At 35.9% G+C, this 24866-nt stretch overlaps 1 protein-coding gene across 1 annotated transcript; it reads left to right on the forward strand.

The window, feature by feature from the left end:
• Window positions 1-1645: 1645 nt before the first annotated feature.
• LOC142233838 (uncharacterized) lies at window positions 1646-23742 on the forward strand. The gene is made up of 3 exons (XM_075304898.1): window positions 1646-1731; window positions 1859-2021; window positions 22776-23742. The coding sequence occupies exons 1-3, from the start codon at window positions 1646-1648 to the stop codon at window positions 23517-23519; spliced, it is 993 nt and encodes a 330-aa protein (XP_075161013.1). The 3' UTR covers window positions 23520-23742.
• Window positions 23743-24866: the final 1124 nt, after the last annotated feature.

Raw genomic sequence — 24866 nt, forward strand, 5'->3', positions numbered from 1 at the left:
ATATGGGGGCTATACCAAAATATGGACCGATACTCACAATTTTTGGCACACGTATTTGTGGTCCTACAATACCTCTAGATTTCCAATTTCAGGTAAATTGAATAAAAACTGCGGTTTCTATAAGCCCAAGAAGTAAAATCGGGAGATCGGTCTATATGGGGGCTATGCCAAAACGTGGACCGATACTCACCATTTTTGGCACACCTCTTTACGGTCACAAAATACCTCCAGATTTCAAATTTCAGGCAAATTGGATAAAAACTACGGTTTCTATAAGCCCAAGACCCCAAATCGGGAGGTCGGTTTATATGGGGACTATATCAAAACCTGGACCGATACAGCCCATCTTCGAACTTGACCTGCCTGCAGACAAAAGACGAGTTTGTGCAAAATTTCAGCACGATTGCTTCATTATTGAAGACTGTAGCGTGATTACAACAGACAGACAGACAGACAGACAGACAGACAGACAGACAGACGGACAGACGGACATCGTTATATCGTCTTAGAATTTCTCCCTGATCAAGAATATATATAATTTATATAGTCGGAAATCGATATTTCGATGCGTTACAAACGGAATGACAAACTTATTATACCCCCGTCACCATTCTATGGTGGTGGGTATAAAAACAGAGGCCATTAATTTGCCAGCGGACTTTTGAGTCTTTCCACGCTTCGGAGACGGTTCACCAGTCGCTGTCCATTCAGCCGACTGTCGATTGGACTCAGGAGTGTAGTGATGGAGCCATGTTTCATCCATTGTCACATATCGACGGAAAAACTCGGGTGTATTACGAGTTAACAGCTGCAAACACCGCTCAGAATCATCAACACGTTGATGTTTTTGGTCAATTGTGAGCTCGCGCGGCACCAATTTTGCACAGAGCTTCCGCATATCCAAATATTGAAGAATGATATGACCAACACGTTCCTTTGATATTTTTAAGGCCTCTGCTATCTCGATCAACTTCATTTTACGGTCATTCAAAATCATTTTGTGGATTTTTTTTTATGTTTTCGTCGGTAACCACCTCTTTCGGGCGTCCACTGCGTTCACCGTCCTCCGTGCTCATTTCACCACGCTTGAATTTTGCATACCAATCACTTATTGTTGATGAGTCCGGAAACTCATTATCAAGCCAAGTTTATGCTTCCACTGTATTTTTCCCCTTCAGAAAACAGTATTTTATCAAATTCCTTTTTTCCCATTTTTTTTTCACAATAACAAAAGTTGCTTCACAAAAGACGCTCTTTCTCATAAACTAATTGACTTACAGACGTCAAATTTTGACACGAATCATTTGAAGGTTGGTACTATATAAAAATAATATGCATTTAATACTAGCGACGCCAGCTATGTGTCAGACCGGGGACTTATCAGCCAACCTGTTATGGCCGTTAACAACTATGCCTAACTAGGTTCATATCGGTCTATATATAGCCCTCAGATAAACCGATCCCCAATTACACAAAAATTGGTCAATATCGGTTCATGATTGTATATAGACCCCATGTAAGGCGACCCCCATATTTAAATTCTCGCTCTCTAATTGCTGCGCAAAAGTCCATATCGGTTCGTAATTATTTGTAGACTTACCTATATATAGCTTTTTTGTCTGATATATGTTACCACTACCCTTTGATGGTTCGTCGTGTTTCCGTCCAGTCTAACAATATCTTCAATCTCATCGCAGCTATGGCGGCTTCGTTTTTACCAAACCTCTACAGGTCCGAAGTCCAGTATCGGAACAAAGGCTCTGGTTGACGTGTTGTTAATTTTCCCAGTTTAGTCAAGACAATATGTTCGTTGGATCCGTGGAAAAATTTCTATATTGCACACTCTCTCCATTAATAGTGGACGTATGCCCACTGTGGACGCTCTCATATATCCAGTGCGCCAGTTCTTTGGATTCAGGCATAATATAGAGCCTACAGCTCTTCTGCGCACTGCCCAAACGTTGTACGATTTCTCAGCCGTCACTATAACGAGGCTCTTCCAATTCAGTTTCCTCTCTACGGTTACTCCTAAATACTTCATTTTATCAGACAGTGGAATCGTCTTGTCCAAAAACTCAGTTCGATTTAGTGGGCAATTTTGAGTTAGTTTGCGTAACAGACGGTATTAAAACCCTCCGTAGCTAGAGTTCTCAGTAGGTCGTGTATAGTTGTTACCAACAATAGTGGCGACTGTAGTTAATAGGTATACTTTTTATTGAAGCAATTTCCGATGCTATTTTTTCGACCACTTGATAGATGGTGTAATTTAACCCACTAGTCCACAGCTCCTCTGCGCAGTGCCCAACCTCTGTAGGATCTCTTAGTACTCTCTTCGATGTTGCTCCTCCAATTCAGTTTCCTGTCTATGGGTACTCCTAAGGACTTTGGTTCGTCTTGCAAAAAAAAAAAAAAAAATAATCGGTTCGATATATTAGAAAATTTTGGTTCTTTCTAGTGAATAGGCTTAATGGTGTCTTCTTCGGGTCAAAATTAAGGCTGCTGGGTCTTGCCCAGTCATATGCCATCCTTAGGACTTACTTAGAATTTAGAAGACGATGTTAAGAAGTTTTAAGATACCTTGCCATCGGTAAATATTACCAGAACCCAAGTAATTCAATTGTGTATGACAGTCTTTTGTAGAAGTTTCTACGCAATTCATGGTAGAGGGTACATAAGATTCGGCCTGTCCGAACTTATGGCCAAATATACTTGTTTTGTATTTGCACTGAAAAAAAAAATGTCGTGCGGTCAAAGATTTCATGTCCTTAAAATACGAATGCATATTTTGCTTAGCATAGAAGACACATTTCTCTAATATAAAGATTTTTTCCTTGTCCAAAAGTCGATAAACTTTTCAATGAAGTCTATTTATTTATTTATTTAAGTCTTTGGATTACAATCCTTACAGACTAACAATTTTAAAAATAAATTAAATCTAAAGTATTAATAAATTTATTTAGAGAATCTGAAAAATCCAAATTAAAGTTATTATTATACCCTCCACCATAGGATGGGGGTATATAAACTTTGTCGTTCCGTTTGTAACACATCGAAATATTGCTCTAAGACCCCATAAAGTATATATACTCTGGGTCGTGGTGAAATTCTGAGTCGATCTAAGCATGTCCGTCCGTCTGTTGAAATCACGCTAACTTCCGAACGAAACAAGCTATCGTCTTGAAACTTGGCACAAGTACTTGTTATTGATGTAGGTCGGATGGTATTGAAAATGGGCCATATCGGTCCACTTTTACGTATAGCCTCCATATAAACGGACCCCCAAATGTTGCTTGCCGATCCTCTAAGAGAAGCAAGTTTCATCCGATCCGGCTGAAATTTTGTACATGGTGTTAGTATATGGTCTCTAACAACCATGCAAAAATTGATCCACATCGGTCCATAATTATATATAGCCCCCATATAAACCGATCCTCCGATTTGGCTTGCCGAGCCTCTAAGAGAAGCAAATTTCATCCGATCCGGCTGAAATTTGGTACATGGTGTTGGTATATGGTCTCTAACAACCATGGAAAAATTGGTCCACATCGGTCCATAATTATATATAGCCCCCATATAAACCCATCCCCAGATTTGGTTTGCGGATCCTCTAAGCAAAGCAAATTTCATCCGATCCGGTTGAAATTAGGTACATGGTGTCAGCATATGATCTCTAACAACCATGCACAAATTGGTCAAAATCGGTCAATAATTATATATAGCCCCCATATAAACCGATCCCCAGATTTGACCTCCGGAGCCCCTTGGAAGAGCAAAATTCATCCGATTCGGTTCAAATTTGGTACGTGATGTTAGTATGTTATATGATATTTAACAACCATGCCAAAAGTGGTCCTTATCAGTCCATAATCATATGTAGCCCCCGTATAAACCGATCCCGAGATTTGGTTTTGGAGCCACTTGGAGGAGCAAATTTCATCCGAGTCAGTTGAAATTTGGTACATTGTGATAGTATATGGCCGTTAACAACCATGCCTAACTAGTTCCATATCGGTCTATAGTTATATATAGCCCTCAGATAAATAGATCCCCAATCACACAAAAATTGGTCCATATCAAGTTCATAATTGTATATAGCCCACATATAAGCGTCCCCCATATTTCAATTTTGGCTCTCTACGTACCGTGCAAAAGTCCAAATCGATTCGTAATTATTTGTAGACTTACCTATACATACATTTTTTGTCTAATATATACCACGAATGGACTAACTCACAATTTAGAAAACGATGTTAAGAAGTTTTAAGATAACACAACCCAATTAATTCGATTGTGGATGACAGTCTTTCGTAGAAGTTTCTACGCAATCCATGGTGGAGGGTACATAAGATTCGGCCTGGCCGAACTTACGGCCGCATATACTTCTTCAATTTATTAAATTCTTTTAAAGCTCTCAAAAAATTGTATGAACTAAATGGCTGTAAATAGTCAATGACATATTTACAAATGGGTTCAATTCTATCTAAACCAGAAGAAGTTTTTCGTACACTTCACAAAAATAGTAGGAATGAACTACAGCGTGGTTTAAATTGGAATGATCTGTCGCTAAGATTTTTTCTTTATTTTTAGTTAATTTTTCGTTTCGAGAAAGATGCGAGAAGATGGTAATTTAAAAATAAATTAGGAGAAGTAAAATGATGAAGTAATGCCTTGATTTGAATCCTAAAATCTGTAGTTTTTTAACACCATTATTTAAATGATTACGAGAAGTAATATCTTGAAACTGTACATTCATGTTCAAGCAATTTTCATGATCAGTGCGTGTTTTATACCATCAAAAAGTGAAATCGGTCTGGAGGACTTAACATACGGATCTAACTAAATCCTATAAACGTTTTCGTTTCAAATCTTATAAAAACTGCGGTTTGCAGAAACCCAAGGAGTTAAATTGGGAGTTCGGTCTTATAGGGGCTATGCCGAAAACATGGACCGATACACACTATATTGGAGGGCCGATTTATAAAGGAGCTATATCAAAACCAGTACCGATACACAATATATATTTGGCACATCCCTCTATGGTCCTGACATAAATCTAGATTTTCAATTTCAGGCAAATTGTATAAAAACTTCGGTTTCTATGAGCCCCAAAAATATACATGGTTAACGAAATCAGCTATGATTGAGGTGATCATATTCCTTTTCTGAGTGTAGAAGATACATTTCTCTGATATAAGGATTCTTTCCTTATCCCGACGTCGATTAACTTTTCATTGAAGTTTTTAGTCCTCATAGTTAAATGATTCGACATAAAAATGGTTATCTTTACATGAAGAAAAGTTTGTTTGACTTTGACCTTAGCCTTAACATTAACAACGAACTTTCTGTTATTTAACGTAACTTTCGTACTATTAACGAATATTTTCATTGCGTTGATGAAAATGTTTCGTTATAATTGAAAATTCGTTGGCTCAATTTTAAAGAAATTTTCTTTGTGTACAGCATACAATAAATATTGCATGAACATTTGACCGTCAAAAAAAAATTGTTCGCAATTTGGCAATTGCTCAAACAAAGGCTCGTGTCGATTGGTCGATAAATCGAGGATTTACGCGTATGAGGCCAAAAATAAACAACAGTCGACTGTGTGGCTGTTTAAATATTAGCCAAATACAACAAAAGTTGATCGCGCAAGAAGCACTTCCGCAAATTGCCTTCTTTTTTCGAAAAAACAGTACATGTCGGAATTCTGTCACTAGAACAACTCAGAACAATTAATTCTGAGTTGTACACAACCATCTGTCTTCCAAAAAATCACGAAAACCAACCACCGCAGTCAGATCACTCTTCACCACGACAAAGCGACCTTTCACGCATTGGTTCAAACAACTGCATTGTTGATCACTAAAATATCCATTTGATGTGTCAACCGCCGTATAGTCGTAACTTCTATGGATGAAACCTCACGAATTACCGCATTTGAGTTTAGTCATTGGTAGTGTATTATTGTCTTGTTAAGATCTTTGAAATATATTTTAAATACAGTAGAAAGTAAGTATTGATAAATTAAATAATTTAATAATCATATGTTGTGACTCAGGTTTGGTCGTAGTTTTTATCCAATTTGCCTGAAATTGGATATCTAGAGGTATTTTAGGACTATCAAAAGGTGTGCCGAAAATGGTGCCTATCGGTCCGTGGTTTGCTATAGCCCTCATATAGACCGATCTCCCGATTAAGCTTCTTGAGCGCCTAGAAACTGTATTTTCTATCCGATTTGCCTGAAATTGAAAATATAAGGTATTTTAGGACCAGAAATAGGTGTGTCGAAAACGGGGTGTATCGGTCCATGTTTTGGTATATCCCCCATATAGACCGATCTCCCGGTTTTACTTTTGGGCCTCTAGAAACTGTATTTACTATCCGATTTGCCAGAGATTGGAAATCTAGAGGTATTTTGGAACCATAAAGGGGTGTGTCGAAAATAGTCCGTATCGGCCCATGTTTTGGTATAGCCCCCATATAGACCGATCTCCCGATTTTATTTTTTGTCTTATAGAAACGGTATTTACTATCCGATTTGCCTGATATAGAGCTATTTTATAACCACAAATAGGTGCGATGAAAATGGGGTGTATCGGTCCATGTTTTGGTATAGCCCCCATATAGACCGATCATTCGAGTTTATTTCTTGGGCGTCTAGAAACTGTATTTTCTATCCGATTTGCCTGAAATTGAAAATATAGTGGTATTTTAGTACCAAAAATATGTGTGTCGAAAATGGACCGATCTGTCGACTTTACTTCTTGGGCTTCTAGAATCCGTAGTTTTTATCCAATGTGCAATTAGAAATCTAGAGGTATTTTAGGACCATAAAGAGGTGTGTCGAATATGGTCCGTATCGTTCCATGTTTTGGTATAGCCCGTACATAGACTGATCTACCAAATTTATTTCTTGGACTTCTAGAATTCATAGTTTTTACACAATTTGTCTGAATTTGCAATTCTAGAGCTAGTAATAGGTGTGTCGAACATAGGCCGGCTTCCCGATTTAACTCCTCGGGCTTTTAGAAACCTTAGGTTTTGTACGATTTGCCCGAAAATCCCAGCAAAAAATTGGAAGTTCTTCTAAAGGCACAACTTTAAAAGCACTTCCAGAAGATGTACTCCCAATGATGTTCTTTATTTTAACTACACAGGAAGTTCTTTTCATTCAATTTTTAATAACATGTTTTTTTCATATTTTTAATGGGCAATTTTAACTTTTTTTTCTAGAATTCATAAAATGGTACAAATTATTTAAATTTTGTCGAAAAAATGCTAAATCCTATCTGAAAAAGTTGAGAATTTTTGAAAATATTTGAGGTCAAACGTTTCAGACAAGCGTTAGAATCCATTAAAAATTATAAAAAATTTTAAAAATAATTTATTTAACAAAATATAACAGAATTTTCTAATTTACATCCAAAACATTGAATTCGGATCACACCTAAATAAGTCATGCAAATTCAGAGCACCGGCTGTTGAAATGGAGGACTTCCGTCCTATGACAAGCCCATGTTAAATTCATCGCTTCTGCGTCAATTTTGCACCACTTCCGGATCCAAAAAGAACACTTTCATTACTTTTTTGGCGACACTTTTTTTGCTGGGAAGTTAATATACTGGTATTTTAGACCCTCAAAAATCTGTATCGTATTTATCTGTCCATTTGGTAAGGCATCGATATAGACAGATTTTACTTCTTGAGGGTATAGCAGGCGCACTGATCATGAAAATTGCTTGAAACTGAAAGTAACATTTCCAGACTTTACTCCACGTAATCATTTAAATAATGGCGGTAAAAATCTATAGATTTAAGATTTCAAATCAAGGCGTTATTTCATAATTTACACGATATGTTTACGATTTCTCTAAAACTCAAACAAAATTGGTTGTTAACATATAAATCCAAAATCTGATCTAGTTGCGGTGTTGTGACATATTAGAGAGAGAGAAAGAGAGAGAGTATGGAGAGATCGATAACTAAAATGGCAGCCCGATTTATTTGCGACTCACTGATACTAATAGAAAAAGTTTCGTTATATTAACGAAATGTGTCGTTAAAAGTCAACCAATGAAACAAATTTGTTAATACAACGAATTTTTTCGTTATTATAACGAATTCAACGTAACGTTTCGTACTATTAACAAATATTTTTATTGTATTAATGAAAATGTTTCATTATATCAATGAAAACTCTTCGTTGGCTCAATTTTAATGAAATTTTCTATGTGTGTGGACTATTCAGCCCATTGTGATATAAAGGTTCGTTTAAAGTGGTGATTAATATTTATTTTTATTCCTAAAGCCTGAAATATAAGAGAAAACTCTCGTATATTTGATCCCTGGTGATTGGGTTAAATTAGGCCGTTCTGAATCAATCATCAATATGTACTTGTTGTTTTAATAAAATGACAGCATTTAGAAAAGAGATTCTTATGTGTCGTCTATAACAAAACATTCATACACATTCAAATTCTTCACACACACACACACTTCCCCCTCAAAAAGTCCTTGAATTATTAAGCCATAATGCATTTAATGATAATTACCTTACACGAGAGATAACAGTGTGATTGTATTCGTTTATCATAGCAAATGTTATGTAATTTAAGCTAAGACTACCTCACATAAATCTCATTTTCCCCGAAATGATAAATATCTCATGATTTCGTAATGCTTTTTCATGAGAACTCTGAAAGTTGTCGGCACAAAATGTAATCACATCACAGAAGAACTAAACATTACGCTGGAAATACAATATGTCGCATGGTAAGCTTCTTTTCAGGGTATCTAATGATAAAAATCACAAAATTAATTACATCTTTCACAAAAGTGAAGAGACGGTCATTAGTCGATGGTTAAGTGGTTGGCTGACAAACGAATCTTGTAACTTGTAAATGATGAAAACATCTTTCAAAACCAAAAACCCCACATTAGGTTACATTAGGGTGAGCCACAATCTTATGGAGTGAGATAATTAATTAATATAAACACCTATGGTTAGGGGAGGGGGGCAACACAGAATATAGCATATAACCAAGTAGCGGGAAAGCAAATATTTTTTTTTTTTTTCGAAATAAGGTGGGCTTAATAATGTCATTTCAGGTTTTTTTTTGCACAAAAGAAAATAACATATCTTAAGTTATTAAATTGAGAGAAATGAAATTTGTGTACTATCCCGAAATTGAATATACAATTTATGAATAAATAAAGAAACATATGGTTTTTGCGATTTTTCGAATAACTGTTATTCAAACGCAACGTTTCACCGCAAAATGGTTCTAGAAGTTTACGCAGTTATTATTGGCCATGTTCAATAAGGATTGGGAAGCAACCAAATAATATTCCAAAACACTTAAAATATTTTAATATGCATTAACAAAAAACAAGTAAGTAAAGTAGAAAGTCGGGCGGGGGCGAATATATCATACCCTAAACCACCATTATAGAATTAGTAATCATAAGCATTTGTGGGGTAACATATAGGTCTGGGAGATAAACCGCAGTTGCATATTTAAGAGAATTAAGGGGTACATGTCTATGGGTGATTTGTGTCAATCTGACTATAGCTCATAGTCAATGTTGCCACAAGGACAAAAAAAAGTTCCCTACTTTCCAATACATTCCAAAACAATTTTCCCTACTATATTTTTCGTTAAATTTGAAAAATTTTACAAAACAAAAATGGTTCTAAGTACTTTATTATCTTAAAACATGAATATGCAACGTATATAACTTAGAATATAAATTTGTATTACGACCACGGTTGCCGCAGTTGGTAGAATTCTACCCAAATTAGTAATCTTTTTTGTTAAATCTTTATAAAAATAAAATTATAGAAGAAGTTTCTATAAAAAAAAATTTTGTGAGAAATTTTTCTATAGAAATAAAATTTTGACAATAATTCTATAGAAATAAAATTTTGAGAAAAAATTCCACAGAAATAAAATTTTGAGAAAATTTTTTATAGAAATAATATTTTGAAAAAAGTTCTATAGAAATAAAATGTTGACAAAATTTTCTACAGGAATAAATTTTACTACACATTGTTAAAGATCAAGCCTTGCCGGCTTCTAATTTCCTCCTCTGGAGCCACCAAAATGTAAGAATTATTACAAATTGTGTTGAGTGAAAATGTCCTACATTGTGGCCCTACGTCCCTACAAGACGCTAAATATTAGAAAACCCCTACATATAGTGAATTTCCCCTACTTCTAGCAACACTGGCTGTGTTGATATTGCACCTACGGAGTTAGTATGCCACTAATATTGAGCCCATTATTAAAAAAGAGAAAATCGTTAAATTAGTGTGGGTAATAAATACAAGTTTGTAAAAATCGAGCAATATTCTTATGTAAGAGCTACAAGTACGTATAAGTACGATCGGCTAGTACATCAAAATTTGAAATTTTAGTAACATTGGTTAATAAATAAGAGTACTATGGCCAAATTTGGAAAAATCGAGCGATACATATATATGGAAGCTATATCTAAATCTGAACCAATTTGCATAATATTTTGCGGGTTTGATTAATACCACAAAAGGTTACCTTGTGCAAGAGTTGAGTAAGATCAGTTAAGAAATGAGGCCTGTATGGTCAAACATAAGGTTATTAGGGACGAATTTTTCAAAATCGGGTGATACATATATGGGAGCTATATCTACATCTGAACCGATTTCGATGAAATTTTGCACATATAGTTAGTACTATAGAGGACTGGATCTAGCCAACTTTTAGTAAGATCGGTTAATAAATAAGGGTTTTATGGCCAAATTTAGAAAAATCGTGTGGTACATATATATGGGAGCTATAGCTAAATCTGAACCGATTTCGATGATTTTTTGCACATATAGTTAGTGCTATAGATGAGTACATTTAGCCAAATTTGAGTAAGACCGGTTGATAAATAAGGGTTTTATGGTCAAATTTAGAAAAATCGGGCGATACATATATATGAGAGCTATATCTAAATCTGAACCGATTTGGATGAAATTTTGCAGACTTAGAGGGCGATGGAGAAGATTACCTTTTGCCAAATTTGGTGACGATCCGTTTGAAAAAAAAGCGCAACGTGACCCCATTTGTCGAAATCGGGCGATACATATATATGGGAGCTATATCTAAATTTGATCCGATTTCTTCCAAAAAACTCCCCGTACCAAATTTCATCAAAATCGGTTAATAATTGCGACCGGAATCCTGTGAACAACAAATACATGGACAGACGGACGGACACCAAGCGCTAGATCGACTCAGGAGGTGATTCTGAGTCGATCGGTATATATTTTATGGGGTCTAAAATCAATATTTCTGATAGGCACATTTTTTGGCCGATCAAACTTATTATACCCTGACCACTATGTGGTTTAGGGTATAGAAATGTTGTCATTAATCTTAATGAAGTGAAACAAAACTGTTTCCAACGCCCCTAATATTAACAAGTATATACGGCCGTAAGTTCGGCAAGGCCGAATCTTATGTAGCCTTCACCATGGATTGCGTAGTAACTTCTACTAAAGACTGTCATCCAAAATCGAATTACTTGGGTTGTGGTTATACTTACCGATGGCACGGTATCTTAAAACTTCTAAAATATCGTCTTCTAAACTGTAAGTTAGTCGTGGTATATAACAGGTTGGATGATAAGTCCCCGGTCTGACACATATATGGCGTCGCTATTTTTTTAATATTAAATGCATATTATTTTTATATAGTACAAACCTTCAAATGATTCGTGTCAAAATTTGACGTCTGTAAGTCAATTAGTTTGTGTGATAGAGCGACTTTTGTGAAGCAACTTTTGTTATTGTGAAAAAAAAAAATGGAAACAAAGGAATTTCGTGTTTTGATAAAATACTGTTTTCTGAAGGGAAAAAATACGGTGAAAGCAAAAACTTGGCTTGATAATGAGTTTCCGGACTCTGTCCCAGGGAATAATTGATTGGTATGCAAAATTCAAGCGTGGTGAAATGAGCACGGAGGACGGTGAACGCCCGAAAGAGGTGATTACCGACGAAAACATCAAAAAATCCACAAAATGATTTTGAATGACCGTAAAATGAAGTTGATCGAGATAGCAGAGGCCTTAAAGATATCAAAGGAACGTGTTGGTCATATCATTCATCAATATATGGATATGCTGACGCTCTGTGCAAAATGGGTGCCGCCTGAGCTCACATTTGACCAAAAACAACAACGTGTTGATGATTCTGAGCGGTGTTTGTAGCTGTTAACTCGTAGTACACCGGAGTTTTTCCGTCGATATACGACAATGGATGAAAAATGGCTCCATCACTACACTCCTGGGTCCAATCGGCAGTCGGCTGAGTGGACAGCGACCGCTGAACCGTCTCCGAAGCGTGGAAAGACTCAAAAGTCCGCTGGCAAAGTAATGGCCTCTGTTTTTTGGGATGCGCATGGAATAATTTTTATCGATTATCTTGTGAAGGGAAAAGCCATCAACAGTGACTATTATATGGCGTTATTGGAGCGTTTGAAGGTCGAAATCGCGGCAAAACGGCCTCATATGAAGAAGAAACAAGTATATATGGCCGTAAGATCGGCCAGGCCGAATCTTATGTACCCTCCACCATGGATTGCGTAGAAACTTCTACGAAAGACTGTCATCCACAATCGAATTACTTGGGTTGTGTATCTCAAATCGTTTTCTAAATTATGAGTTTGTCCATACGTATATATATCAGACAAAAAAGGTATGTGTAGGTAAGTCTACAAATAATTACGAATCGATATGGACTTTTGCACGGTACTTAGGGAGCCAGAATTGAAATACGGGGGTCGCTTATATGGGGGCTATATACAACTATGAACCAATTTTTTGTAATTGGGGATCGATTTACCTAGCTAGGCATGGTTGTTAACGGCTATATACTAGCACAATGTACCAAATTTCAACTGACTCGGATGAAATTTGCTGCTCCAAGAGGTTCCAAAACCAAATCTAGGGATCGGTTTATATGGGAAATATATATGATTATGGACTGATATGGACCACTTATGGAATGGTTGTTAAATATCATATAGTAAAACCACGTACCAAATTTCAATCTGGTGATCGATTTATATGGGGCTATATATAATTAATCACCGATGTGGACCAATTTTTGCATGGTCATTAGAAACCATATACTAACACCATGTACCAAATGTCAGCCGGATCGGATGCAATTTGCTTCTCTTAGAGGCTCCGCAAGACAAATCGGCGGATCGGTTTATATGGGGGCTATATATAATTATTGACCGATGTGGACCAATTTTCGCACAGTTGTTAGAGACCATATACTAATACCATATACCAAATTTCAGCCGGATAGGATGAAATTTTCTACTCTTAGAGGCTCCGCAAGCCACATCTGGGGATCGGTTTATATGGAGGCTAGATATAATTATGTACCGATGTGGACGAATTTTTGCATGGTTGTTAAAGACCATATACTAGCACCATGTACCAAATTTCAGCCAGATCGGATGAAATTTGCTTCTGTTAGATGCACCGAAAGCCAAATCGGGTGATCGGTTTATATGGGGGCTATATACAATTATGGACCGATGTGGACCAATTTTTGCGTGGTTGTTACAGACCATATACTTACACCATGTACCAAATTTCAGCCGGATCGGATGAAATTTGCTTCTCTTAGAGGGTCTGCAAGCCAAATTTGAGGGTCCGTTTATATGGGGGCTATACATAAAAGTGGACCGATATGGCCCATTCAACCGGATCGGATAAAGTTTGCTCCTCCAAAAGCCTCCGGAGGTCAAATTTGGGGATCGGTTTATATGGGGGCTATATATAATTATGAACCTATATGGACCAATTTTTTTATGGTTGTTAGAGACCATGTACTAACACCACGTACCAAGTTCCAACCGGATCGGATGCATTTTACTCCTCACAGAGGCTCCGGAGGTCAAATCTGGGGATCGGTTTACATGGGGGCTGTATATAATTATGGAACGATATGGATGGACCTATTTTTGCATGGTTGTTAGAGACCATATACTAACACCACGTACCACTTTCAACCGGATCGGAAGAATTTTGCTCCTCCAAGAGGCTCCTGCGGTCAAATCTGGGGAGCGGTTTATGGTTGCTAGAGACCATGTACTAACACCATGTACCAAATTTCAACCGGATCGGAATATTATGCTCCTCCAAAAGGCTCCGGTTTCCATGGTTGTTAGAGGCCGTACACTAACACCACGTACCAAATTTCAACCGGATTGTATGAAATTTGCTTCTCTCAGAGACTCCGCAAACCAAATCTGGGGGTCGGTTTATATGGGGGCTATACGTAAAAGAGGTCCGATATGGCCCATTTGCAATACCATCCGACCTGTAGCAATAACTACTGCTTGTTTCATGTCGATAGCTTATTTCGTTCGGAAGTTAGCGTGATTTCAACAGACGGACGGATGGACATGGCGAAATATTGAGGTGTTAGAGCAATATTTCGATGTGTTACAAACGGAATGACAAACATAATATGCCCCCTACCCTAGGGTGGAGGTTACAAAACAAGATCTTAACAAAAACTATTTTACGCAGAAAACAAGTATATACGGCCTTTAGTTCGACAGGATTGAATTTTAAATACCCACTAACATGAATCAAATATAAACGTTTTCTTAGAAAACTCTTCGTTGTCGTAGGTTAATTAAAAATATATAGAATTTCTAATAGATTTGATGACAGATACTCTCCCAAGAATATCGGTTAAAATTCTACGCTTCCAGGAGTTAAATTTAAAGCTTCTACATATGGACATTACACCTGATTCAGGATTTATAAGAACCATTTTTGTTTGAGTTTTAGAGGATGGTTAAGCATCTCGTCTGAGCGTGTAAGAAAATCCGATGAAATAACGCCTTCCATATGATTTAAAATCTAAATACTTTTAGACGCATTATTTGAATGAACATGGTTTAATTTGCTCTTAAAGAAAATACTTTATAAGAAAGGAGAATTTCTTTTGTCCAAAATTTCGTTCCGGAGGAAAGTGGTTTTTCTTTGGGTGTAACATATGTGTTTATCTCGTCCTCTTCAGGGTGTTGCAAACATATGTACTAACTTATAATACCCTGTTCAATAGTGTGTCGAAGGGTTTAAAAAAGACAAGCCAATTGTTACTAAAGGTTTAATAGAGCTCCAGGCCTTAGTAAAATATAATGGGCAACCCACTTCCTCAACAGTTTGTATTATTGCACAATCTATTGATTTCGACAATTTTTCGACATGTTATTTGCTCACCTCCACCCCAATATGCTATTGAGCTATATATTTATATGTGTACACACAAAAAAAAAGAATAATTCTTTCAGTTTTTCCTCAGAAACGAAATTTACACCATCGAAGTTTTATTTTCTTTTTATATTTGTCTACATTGTTACGTTTGTACCCAACGAACTTTAGTTAGACTGAAAGAAACAACTTTAAAATCAAACCATCAAACAATTTCGTTGGTCTAAAATTTCATTGCCGAGCAAAGCAATTCATTTTTTTGGCGTGTATATCGTGAAAGAGTTTAACAATTGAAATTCTATTTTGGAAAATTTTATGCATTTTTATTTATGAGATATTTGTGGAATATCATGTTTTTGGGTTCCCATAGTAACTGATGCTGTTACAACCTTTAACATGTCAATGTGGGGGGATGGGGCAAACAAGGCTTTTGATAATACGCCTGTATTGCGTATGATGATGTTTGACTGGCTTGTGTAGGTAGGTTGCAACTTGACCTGTCGATATGTGGCTTTGAATTATTTTCCAATGTAATATTTTATGGTTTACCCATTATATTTTACCAGTAAACCCGGTTTGAATGTTTCACTTTGGTTTAGATAGATGTAGAGAACCTTCATTCGGTGGTCAATGTTATATTCGATGAAAGAGAAACAACAAAACTACCACGAATAGAAATTAGCTCAGAATTTATCAGATTGAACTATATTTTGTTTGGATTACAGGTTTTGAGACGCATACACTTTCAAATGACCGTAAACATCATAAATATTGTCATGATAATGGTCGGAATAGCATTGGCGTGCTTTCGATCGATAATGGATCGAATGGATAAATATGTCATCAAAGTTAATTAATTAATGAAATACTACCCCAAGGCTTAATAAAAAGAGTCTTGGTTCGCTTGAACTCTTGTAAAATAAAATCGAATTTAGAGAACACCATTAAACCATTGGAATTGAATAATTGAAAAGAAAAACTTAGAGAAGCATAATTTTTGTTCGTATTGAATATTCTATTTCGGATTTCACCAAATCCGGCTAACATTTATCATATGGCTATAAAATGTCCTAATCATGTGATAACAGATTTTCTGTGACCCTGAAGTCTAACATAAAGAGGCTTGTAGGCTAATGCATGAAATTGGAATAGGTAATTGAACATGTCAATTTTTTTGTCAAAATTTGTTTTTATTATTCAACATAAAGGGTGGTTAAATTGTAAGGGCCGATGTTGAATGTGAACCACACCTAAACGCCAAGTTTTTTTCCGAATTTTATTTGACATATCTCTATTTCAGACATACTCAATTTGAACCATGGAGAGATACACAATCCAACAAAGTGTTAAATGGTTCCAAGAAATGGCAACAGTGGATGATCAATTTTCGAAGAAAATCATCTTCAGTGATGAGGCACATTTTCATTTTTATGGCCCGAATTGGAAGATATGGATGTGGACGATATGTGGTTTTAGCAGGACGGTGCCACTTGCCACACAGCTAACTAAACTATGGCTCTTTTGCGCAACAAATTCAATGGCCGTGTTATCTCACGTAATGGCGATGTCAATTGGCCGCCAAGATCATGTGATTTGACACCGTTTGACTTTTTTCTTTGGGGTTATTTGAAAGAAAAGGTGTACGTCGATAAGCCAGCAATGATTCAAGAGCTAAAGGATGAGATAATTCGGCACATTAACGGCATAGAACCTCCATTATGCCTCAGCGTCATCGAAAGTTTGGACCATCGGATGAAGGTGTGCCACCGAGGTCGCGGCGCCCATTTGGCCAATATTTTGTTCCATGCATAATTGAGTAATACCAATATATCATAATCAAATCAAATTACAATAATTTCCTAAATAGTTTGTGTTTTATTCAAAATCAACATCGGCCCTTGAAATTTTAACCACCCTAGTTCCCTTCAAGAGCGATACAACGATTATAATGACCTTCCAATTTTTTGATACCATTTTGGTAGTACTCCTTCGGTTTTGCTTCAAAATAGTGGTTTAAAACGTTATTGTTGTTTTTCTGGAAATAATTCTGCATCTATATTAACTTCATTCCGTTTGTTGAAATCACGCTAACTTCCGAACGAAACAAGCTATCGAGATGAAACTTGACATAAGCAGTTGTTATTGATGTAGGTCGGATGGTATTGCAAATGGACCCTATTGTACCACGTTTACGCATAGCCCCCATATAAACCGATCCCCAGATTTGGCTTGCTGAGCCTCTTAGAGAAGCAAATTTCGATCGGGTTGAAATTTGGTACGAAGTGTAAGTATCTCTAACAACCACGTAAAAATTGGTCCAAAATGGTCCATAATTATATATAGCCCCCATATAAACCGATCCCAAGATTTGACCTCCGGAGCCTCTTGGAGGAGAAAACTTCATCCGATCCGGTTGCAGCTTGGTATGTGGTGTTAGTATATGGTCTCTAACAACCATGCAAAAATTGATCCACATCGGTCCATAATTATATATAGCCCCCATATAAACTGCTCCCCAGAATTGACATCCAGAGCTCTGGGAGGAGCAAAATTCATCCGATCCTGTTGAAATTTGGTACGTGGTGAAATTTGGTACATTGCGCTAGTATATGGCCGCTCACAACCATGCCAAAACTAGTTCATATCGGTCTATAGTTATATATAGCCAATCCGCAAAAATAATATACCAAAATTTTATTTCTATAGAAAATTTTTTAAAAATTTTATTACTATAAAAAAATTTGTCAAAATTTTAGTACTATACAACATTTTGTCAAAATTTTATTTCTATAAAAAAATTTTGTCAAAATTTTATTTCTATAGAAAATTTTGTCAAAATTTTATTTCCATAGAAAATTTTGTCAAAATTTTATTTCTATACAAAATTTTGTCAAAATTTTATTTCTATAGAAAATTTTGTCAAAATTTTCTATGTAAAATTTTGTCAAACTGAATTATATACGTATTTAATCGGCCTTTTTTTTGTTTAATATATATCCGGTATGGACTAACTTACAATTGAGAAGTCGGTGTTAAGAAGTTTTAAGATACCTTGTCATCGGCAAGTGTTACCGCAACACAAGTAATTCGATTGTGGATGACAGTCTTTAGTACAAGTTTCTATGCAATCCATGGTGGAGGATACATAAGATTCGGCCTGACCGAACTTACGACCGTATATACTTGTTTTTTTTTTTCTTTTATCAGATCAAAGTTATTATACCCTGACCACTGTGTGGTTTAGGGTGTAAATACTTCGTATACATTGAGTGTAACATTGAATGTGGAAGCATTTACCAGACCAGTTGATACACTACAAAATAAGCTTATCTGTGTAGAGGTTATCTAATATTAATTGGATGGAATAAATTTATTGCATTTTTCGAATGCATCTTAGGAAATGCATATATTTTAACTACATTATGTACTCTTTAGAGGCAACTTGTAATGTGCTGGAAAAGGGTTATTGAATATCTGTAAAATACAAATCTTCATTCGAACGTTACCTTTTAACCGTGGAAGTATCTTTTGTTTTGTGATATTTTTGGTTGGATTAACTTAAACATGGAATCATTCCTTGTAAGTTTATGTTAAAGTTTTTTGTTTTTTTTTAGTGAAATAACTGTATTTGTGAAAGCGAAATGTTAAATCAAATTGTATGTAAAGGGGTTTCCAAAAATATATGTTATTTTGGTATTAGAAGAAAAGTTTATTTAATAGATACACTAAAAAAAGTGAACCTACCAAGAAGGAACATATATTTGAGGTCAAACGTTTCAGAAAACCGCTATAATGCATTAAAAATCATGAAATATTATAAATATGATTTATTTAGAAAAATATCACAAAATTTTTCAATTCACATCCAAAAAACTGATTTCGGACAATTTTGCACCACTTCCGGATGCAAAAAGAACATTTTCACTACTTTTTTTGGCGACACTATTTTGCTGGGTTTCTAGCCATGCATGCCAAATATTTGAATCGGTTCAGATCTAGATATAAATCCGATTAACTTGAAATTTTGTGTGGCTAGAAAATGGGATAGAAACTTGTGTGTCCAGGTTGTTTAAGATTCTAGTAAAAACAGTGTCGCCAAAAATGTAATGAAAATGTTCTTTTTGGATCCGGAAGTGTTGCAAAATTTGCGCAGAAGGGATGAATTTAACATGGACTTGTCATAGGATGGATGTTCACTATTTCAACAGCCATTGCACTGAATTTGTATCACTTCTCAAGGTGTGATCCGAATTCAGTGTTTTGGATGTGAATTGAAAAAATTTTTGCTATTTTGCCAAATAAACAATTTTTTTTTAATTTGTTATGATTTTTAATGCATTCTAACTTTCGTCTGAAACATTTGATCCCAAATTAAAAAAAACAATTCTTCTAAAATGAATTTAGAAAAAATTTCGACAAAATTTAAATATTTTGTACCATTTTATTAATTCTTAATCTATTTTTAACGTATTTGAAAAAAAAAGTTAGAATTACACATTAAAAATATGACTAAAAAGAGAGTTTAACAAAAATGAATTAAAAGAACTTCCTGTGTAGTTAAAAATAAAGAACATCTTTGGGAGGACATTTTTGGAAGTACTTTTAAAGTTGTGCCTTTAAAACAACTTCCAATTTTTTTGCTGGGATTTGGATATAGCTCCCATATATAAGAGTATTACCTTTTATATTTCGATTGAGCAACCCCAGTCGAGGACCAGTGTTTATCGATGGTATGGTGAATTTCGAGAAAGTCGTCCAAAATGAGTTTTTGATGCTGTGCTCTAACTGATGTTACAAGATCATAATGTTACATACCGTGAGATTGAGACAGCCTTAGGCATTAGTGGGATAAGCATACATTCAATATTATATGAGCATTTGACCGTCAAACAAATTTCTTCGCGTTGGATCGATTTTTCGAACGAAATTCTTCACCAAGAATTTTTTGTAGAATGTGGTTAGTTTGGCCTTACTTGCCTAAACACGAAGAACATATTTATAAAGGATTTATCTAAATCGGAACCGATTTGGATCAAATTCGACAATTGGTATCTTCACATATAGATGCCAATTTTTAAGACGAATCACTTACCTACAAGGATAAAACGACTTCATTGAAAATTTTTTTGACTTTTGACAAGGAAAAACCCTTTATTTCAGAGATATTCGTCTTCTATGTTAAGCAAAATTCGCATTCGTATTCAAACGACAAGAAATCTTTGGCCTCACGACATATTTTGGTTCAGTGTCCGACCGAAAGTTCAGCCAGACTGAATCTTATGTACCCTATAGCATGCATTGCGCAAAAAATTCTACTAAAATATCTAATTCAGAACCGAATTATGGTAACAGTTGCCGATGGCAATGTAACTTAGAACTTGTTGCCTTCTAGTTGGAGGTTAGTCTAAATATACACCAAAAAAAATTAAGTTTATATGAGAGATTATTCAACCTTAGTTTTAGGACACACAATTTACACAATATTATGGACAATTGTTATACCCTCCACTATAGGATGAGGCTTTGTCAGCCTATTTTTAACACATCGAAATATTGGTCTAACCCCATAAAGTATACGAGTATATATATTCTGGGTCATGGTGAAATTCTGAGTCGATCTAGCTATGTCGGTCCGTCCGTCTGTCCGGCTGTCTGTCCGTCTATGGAAATCACGCTAAGTTCCGAACGAAACAAGCTATCGATTTGATTTGACTTGAAACTTCCCTACGGCAAATGGAACAACCACAGGATCGGTATAGGATTAGTCCCTGGTGTGTATGGACCAGTCCCATTTCTGGTCAGAATGTATGGAAGGGACCAGTCAATTTAACATGGGTTTGTCATAGACGGGGTTAATTTACACTTTAGGACACGTCTTGGACTCATTCCAAAGGACACGTCCTGAGACAATTTAGCAGGATCACTCCATAGATAGGTCCTCAGGACCCACACTCGGACAAACTCTTAGTAAACTGTTTCAGTTTGGGCATCCGAATCGCATTCGAATATTTAAAAACATTTGAAATATGTCGAACAATAGGTTATTCTGATAATTTTATTTCACCAAATGTGTAGATCCAAAAAGATTTTAATATCAAGCGAGTACGGAAATCAATAAATTACGGCTATTTAAAAATTGCAACTAACTGGAGCATCGGTACCAGTTCTGTGATGGGCCCGTCAGTGGCAATTTACACCAATTTTCCGTAGGGTTGGCACAGACGGACCGTTTACGTATAGCCCCCATATAAACCGACCCCCAGATTTGGCTTGCGGATCCTTTTGAAGGAGCAAAATTTCATCCGGTCTTTATTTAGTACTCTAATGCACATGCAAAAATTGTTCCATATCGGTCCATAATTATATATAGCCCCCATATAAACCGATCCCAAGGTTTTGCTTGCGGATCCTCTTGGGCAAGCAAATTTCGTCCGATCCGGTTGAAATTTGGTACGTGGTGTTAATATAGGGTCTCTACTATCCATGCTAAGATGTGTCCATATCGGTCCATAATTATATGTACCCCCAATATAAACCGATCCCCAGATTTGACTTCCGGGGCCTCTTACAGGAGCAAATTTCATCCGATTCGGTCTAAATTTTCTATATTGTGTAAGTATATGGCCACTAACAACAACGCAAAAATTTATCCATATCGGTCCATAATTATATATAGCCCCCATATAAGCCGATCCCCACATTTGACCTCCGGAGCCCTTGGAGAAGCAAATTTCGTCTGATTCGGTTAAAATTTTGTACGTCTTAGTATATGGTCGCTAACAACTATTCCAAACGTGATCCCTATCGGTCCATGTTAGGTTAGGTTAGGTGGCAGCCCGATGTATCCGGCTCACTTAGACTATTCAGTCTATTGTGATACCACATGGGTGAACTTCTCTCTTATCACTGAGTGCTGCCCGATTCCACCACTTAGAGCTTTGAAACCCTCAGAAATGTCACCAGCATTACTGAGGTGGGATAATCCACCGCTGAAAAACTTTTTGGTGTTCGGTCGAAGCAGGAATCGAACTCACGACCTTGTGTATGCAAGGCGGGCATGCTAACCATTGCACCACGCTGGCTCCCTAAATTAGAAAAAAAAATATATTTAAAAAACCTTAAAATTAACTCAAATATGGATCAATTTTATGATTTGTTAGGACTCAATGATAAATGTCGGACACGAATCTTTGTAATGTGCGTCCCTAAATGAAAAGTCCTATGTCTTCGAAGTAAGGCAAATTGTCCCTAAAGTAATAAGGAAATTATTTAAAAAAATTAAACTAACTAAGATGGATAATTTTTAAGACTGAATGATAGAAGCAATTTAAATTAGAAACTAAATTCAAATTGAAACTTTCATTAGATATTTTCGCTGTGCCTCAGTTTGAATGACAAAAATTACAAAAATCCTAATTCAGATTTAAGTAAAATATTATTTATTTGAAACTAATGTGTAAATTGAAAAAAAAAAAAATCTCTAATGAATGAATTTTCCTCTCCTACAGATAATTTTTGCAACTTCCCTGATATTTGTTCAAACATTTGCTTACAATTATCAGCCACTGGGTGGTCAACCCAATAATGGTGTAGTATATCCTAGTGAAACACCATCTGAACTATTCGAACAAGTCATTGATGTACCACTGCCCCAACCTACCGTGGATGAAGCAACGCTTCCACCAACGCCTTTATTTAATAAAGAATTCTACACATTTGCTGCTCCTGAAGAGCACTTCAATAATAATGCAGAAAATGAACAAATATTGTCGACATTAAAGAAACAATTGCGTATTATTTTCATAAGGACTCCCGAGAACAAGGGTTTGGAGAAGGCTGCTCTAAATCTCTTTAAGCAATCTGGTGAAGAGCATACGGCCATATATGTTCTGACCCAACAAACTGACATCGGAGGACTGGCTCAACAACTGCAAACAGCCAAGACGGACAGTGAGAGTAGGCCAGAGGTACATTTCATAAAATATCGCACACAGCAGGATGCCATCAATGCCCAAAGGACCATACAGGAGCAGTATAACACATTGCCTGGTCATTCACGTACGGTAAATGGAGGTCAAGCAAACATTTTGGATTTCACCCCTACCACAGGTCCAGTTACGGCTCCAGTCATTGAGATGGAAACAAAGCAGCAGCAACAACAACAACACCAATACCAACAGGCTACCAAATCCAAGTCGTCCAAAGATTATTTACCATCAACATTGCGTCGCCGTTTTCGTTTACAAAAATAAGTTGTCAAACAAAGGAGCAAACGTTTATGCCATCCAGTTCTCGTATTTCATAGTTAATTAGGATATTTATTAGTGTGAGAGTGTGTGTGTTTATGTGTACACACGTATATGTATGTATTTGCACATGTATAAGTAAGGCATTAACCCAACTAACACATGGTGTGAGTGTCCCAAAAAGGACTTAACATCATTTCATACAGGTGCCTGAATGTGAATGTACATGTATCTGTCTCTGTGTCAGTGTATTTGTAAATAAATTATTTATTAGCAAATGTTACAAAGTATTTTATTCAAAATCCTTTTAACACAAATTCAAGCAATTAAGCCACAATCATACCACGCATATCCTACCACGTCAACGACAGGATCAACAGAAACGAAAAGTTTTCCTTTACCTTCGTCATAAGTTGAGTATGTCATATAAAAAATATATGTATGCAGGTTACAACAAATCGCAATAAATCCATTTTCATCCCTCTTTGCAAAATTTCCTCTGGAATAGAAGTAAACTAATTGAAATGCTGGGTATTTACTAGAATTTAATAAAAAAATTAATTTAATTATTTTAAATATATGACCTTCGAAGAAGTGACAAAAATCAACACGCATGCTAAAGCAATTTATTTCTTTTTGGCATAGTGTTCACAAGAATTTTTCAATGATATGATATGTTCATAAATTTTATGAACAAATTTCATATATTAAACAAATACTGGTTTTAAATGGCTATGAATACATAAATCATATTTAGGAAATGTTTTGCATTATAAGTGAAATAACCATTCCTTTCGCAACTGAGGAATATGAAATTATTCATAATATTTATGAAAAGCGACATACAGTAAATGAAAATTCTTTTTTTTATACCCTGTGGCGCAGGGTATTATAAGTTAGTGCATATGTTTGCAACACCCAGAAGGAGACGAGACAGACGTATGGTGTCTTTGGGAAAAATGCTCAGGGTGGGCTCTTGAGTCGATATAGCCATGTCCGTCTGTCCGTGAACACATTTTTGTAATCAAAGTCTAGGTCGCAGTTTTAGTCCAATCGACTTCAAATTTGGCACAAGTATGTGTTTTGGCTCAGAATAGAACCCGATATGGACATGTATGGCCCCAGAAGCCAGAGTTTTACCCCAATTTGGTTGAAATTTTGAACTAGGAGTACAATTAGTAGTGTAGTCAAGTGTGCCAAATTTTATTGAAATTGAAATTTAGTTGAAATTTTGGGAGTAGAATTAGCATTGAAGCTGTGCGTGCCAAATTTGGTTGATATCGGTTCAGATTTAGATATAGCTCCCATATATATGTTTTTCTGATTTCGACAAAAATGGTCAAAATACCAACA

The sequence above is a fragment of the Haematobia irritans genome, chromosome 1 (genome assembly GCF_050003625.1).
Source record: "Haematobia irritans isolate KBUSLIRL chromosome 1, ASM5000362v1, whole genome shotgun sequence".
Lineage (NCBI taxonomy): Eukaryota > Metazoa > Arthropoda > Insecta > Diptera > Muscidae > Haematobia > Haematobia irritans.

Excerpts from the sequence above, each read along its gene's own strand:
- LOC142233838 (XM_075304898.1), top strand. The coding sequence starts at position 1,646 with ATGGTTCGTCGTGTTTCCGTCCAGTCTAACAATATCTTCAATCTCATC. Across the intron at positions 1,732-1,858 it reads TTTTTACCAAACCTCTACAG|TGGACGTATGCCCACTGTGG; the intron begins GTCCGAAGTCCA and ends CTCCATTAATAG. Across the intron at positions 2,022-22,775 it reads AATTCAGTTTCCTCTCTACG|ATAATTTTTGCAACTTCCCT; the intron begins GTTACTCCTAAA and ends CCTCTCCTACAG.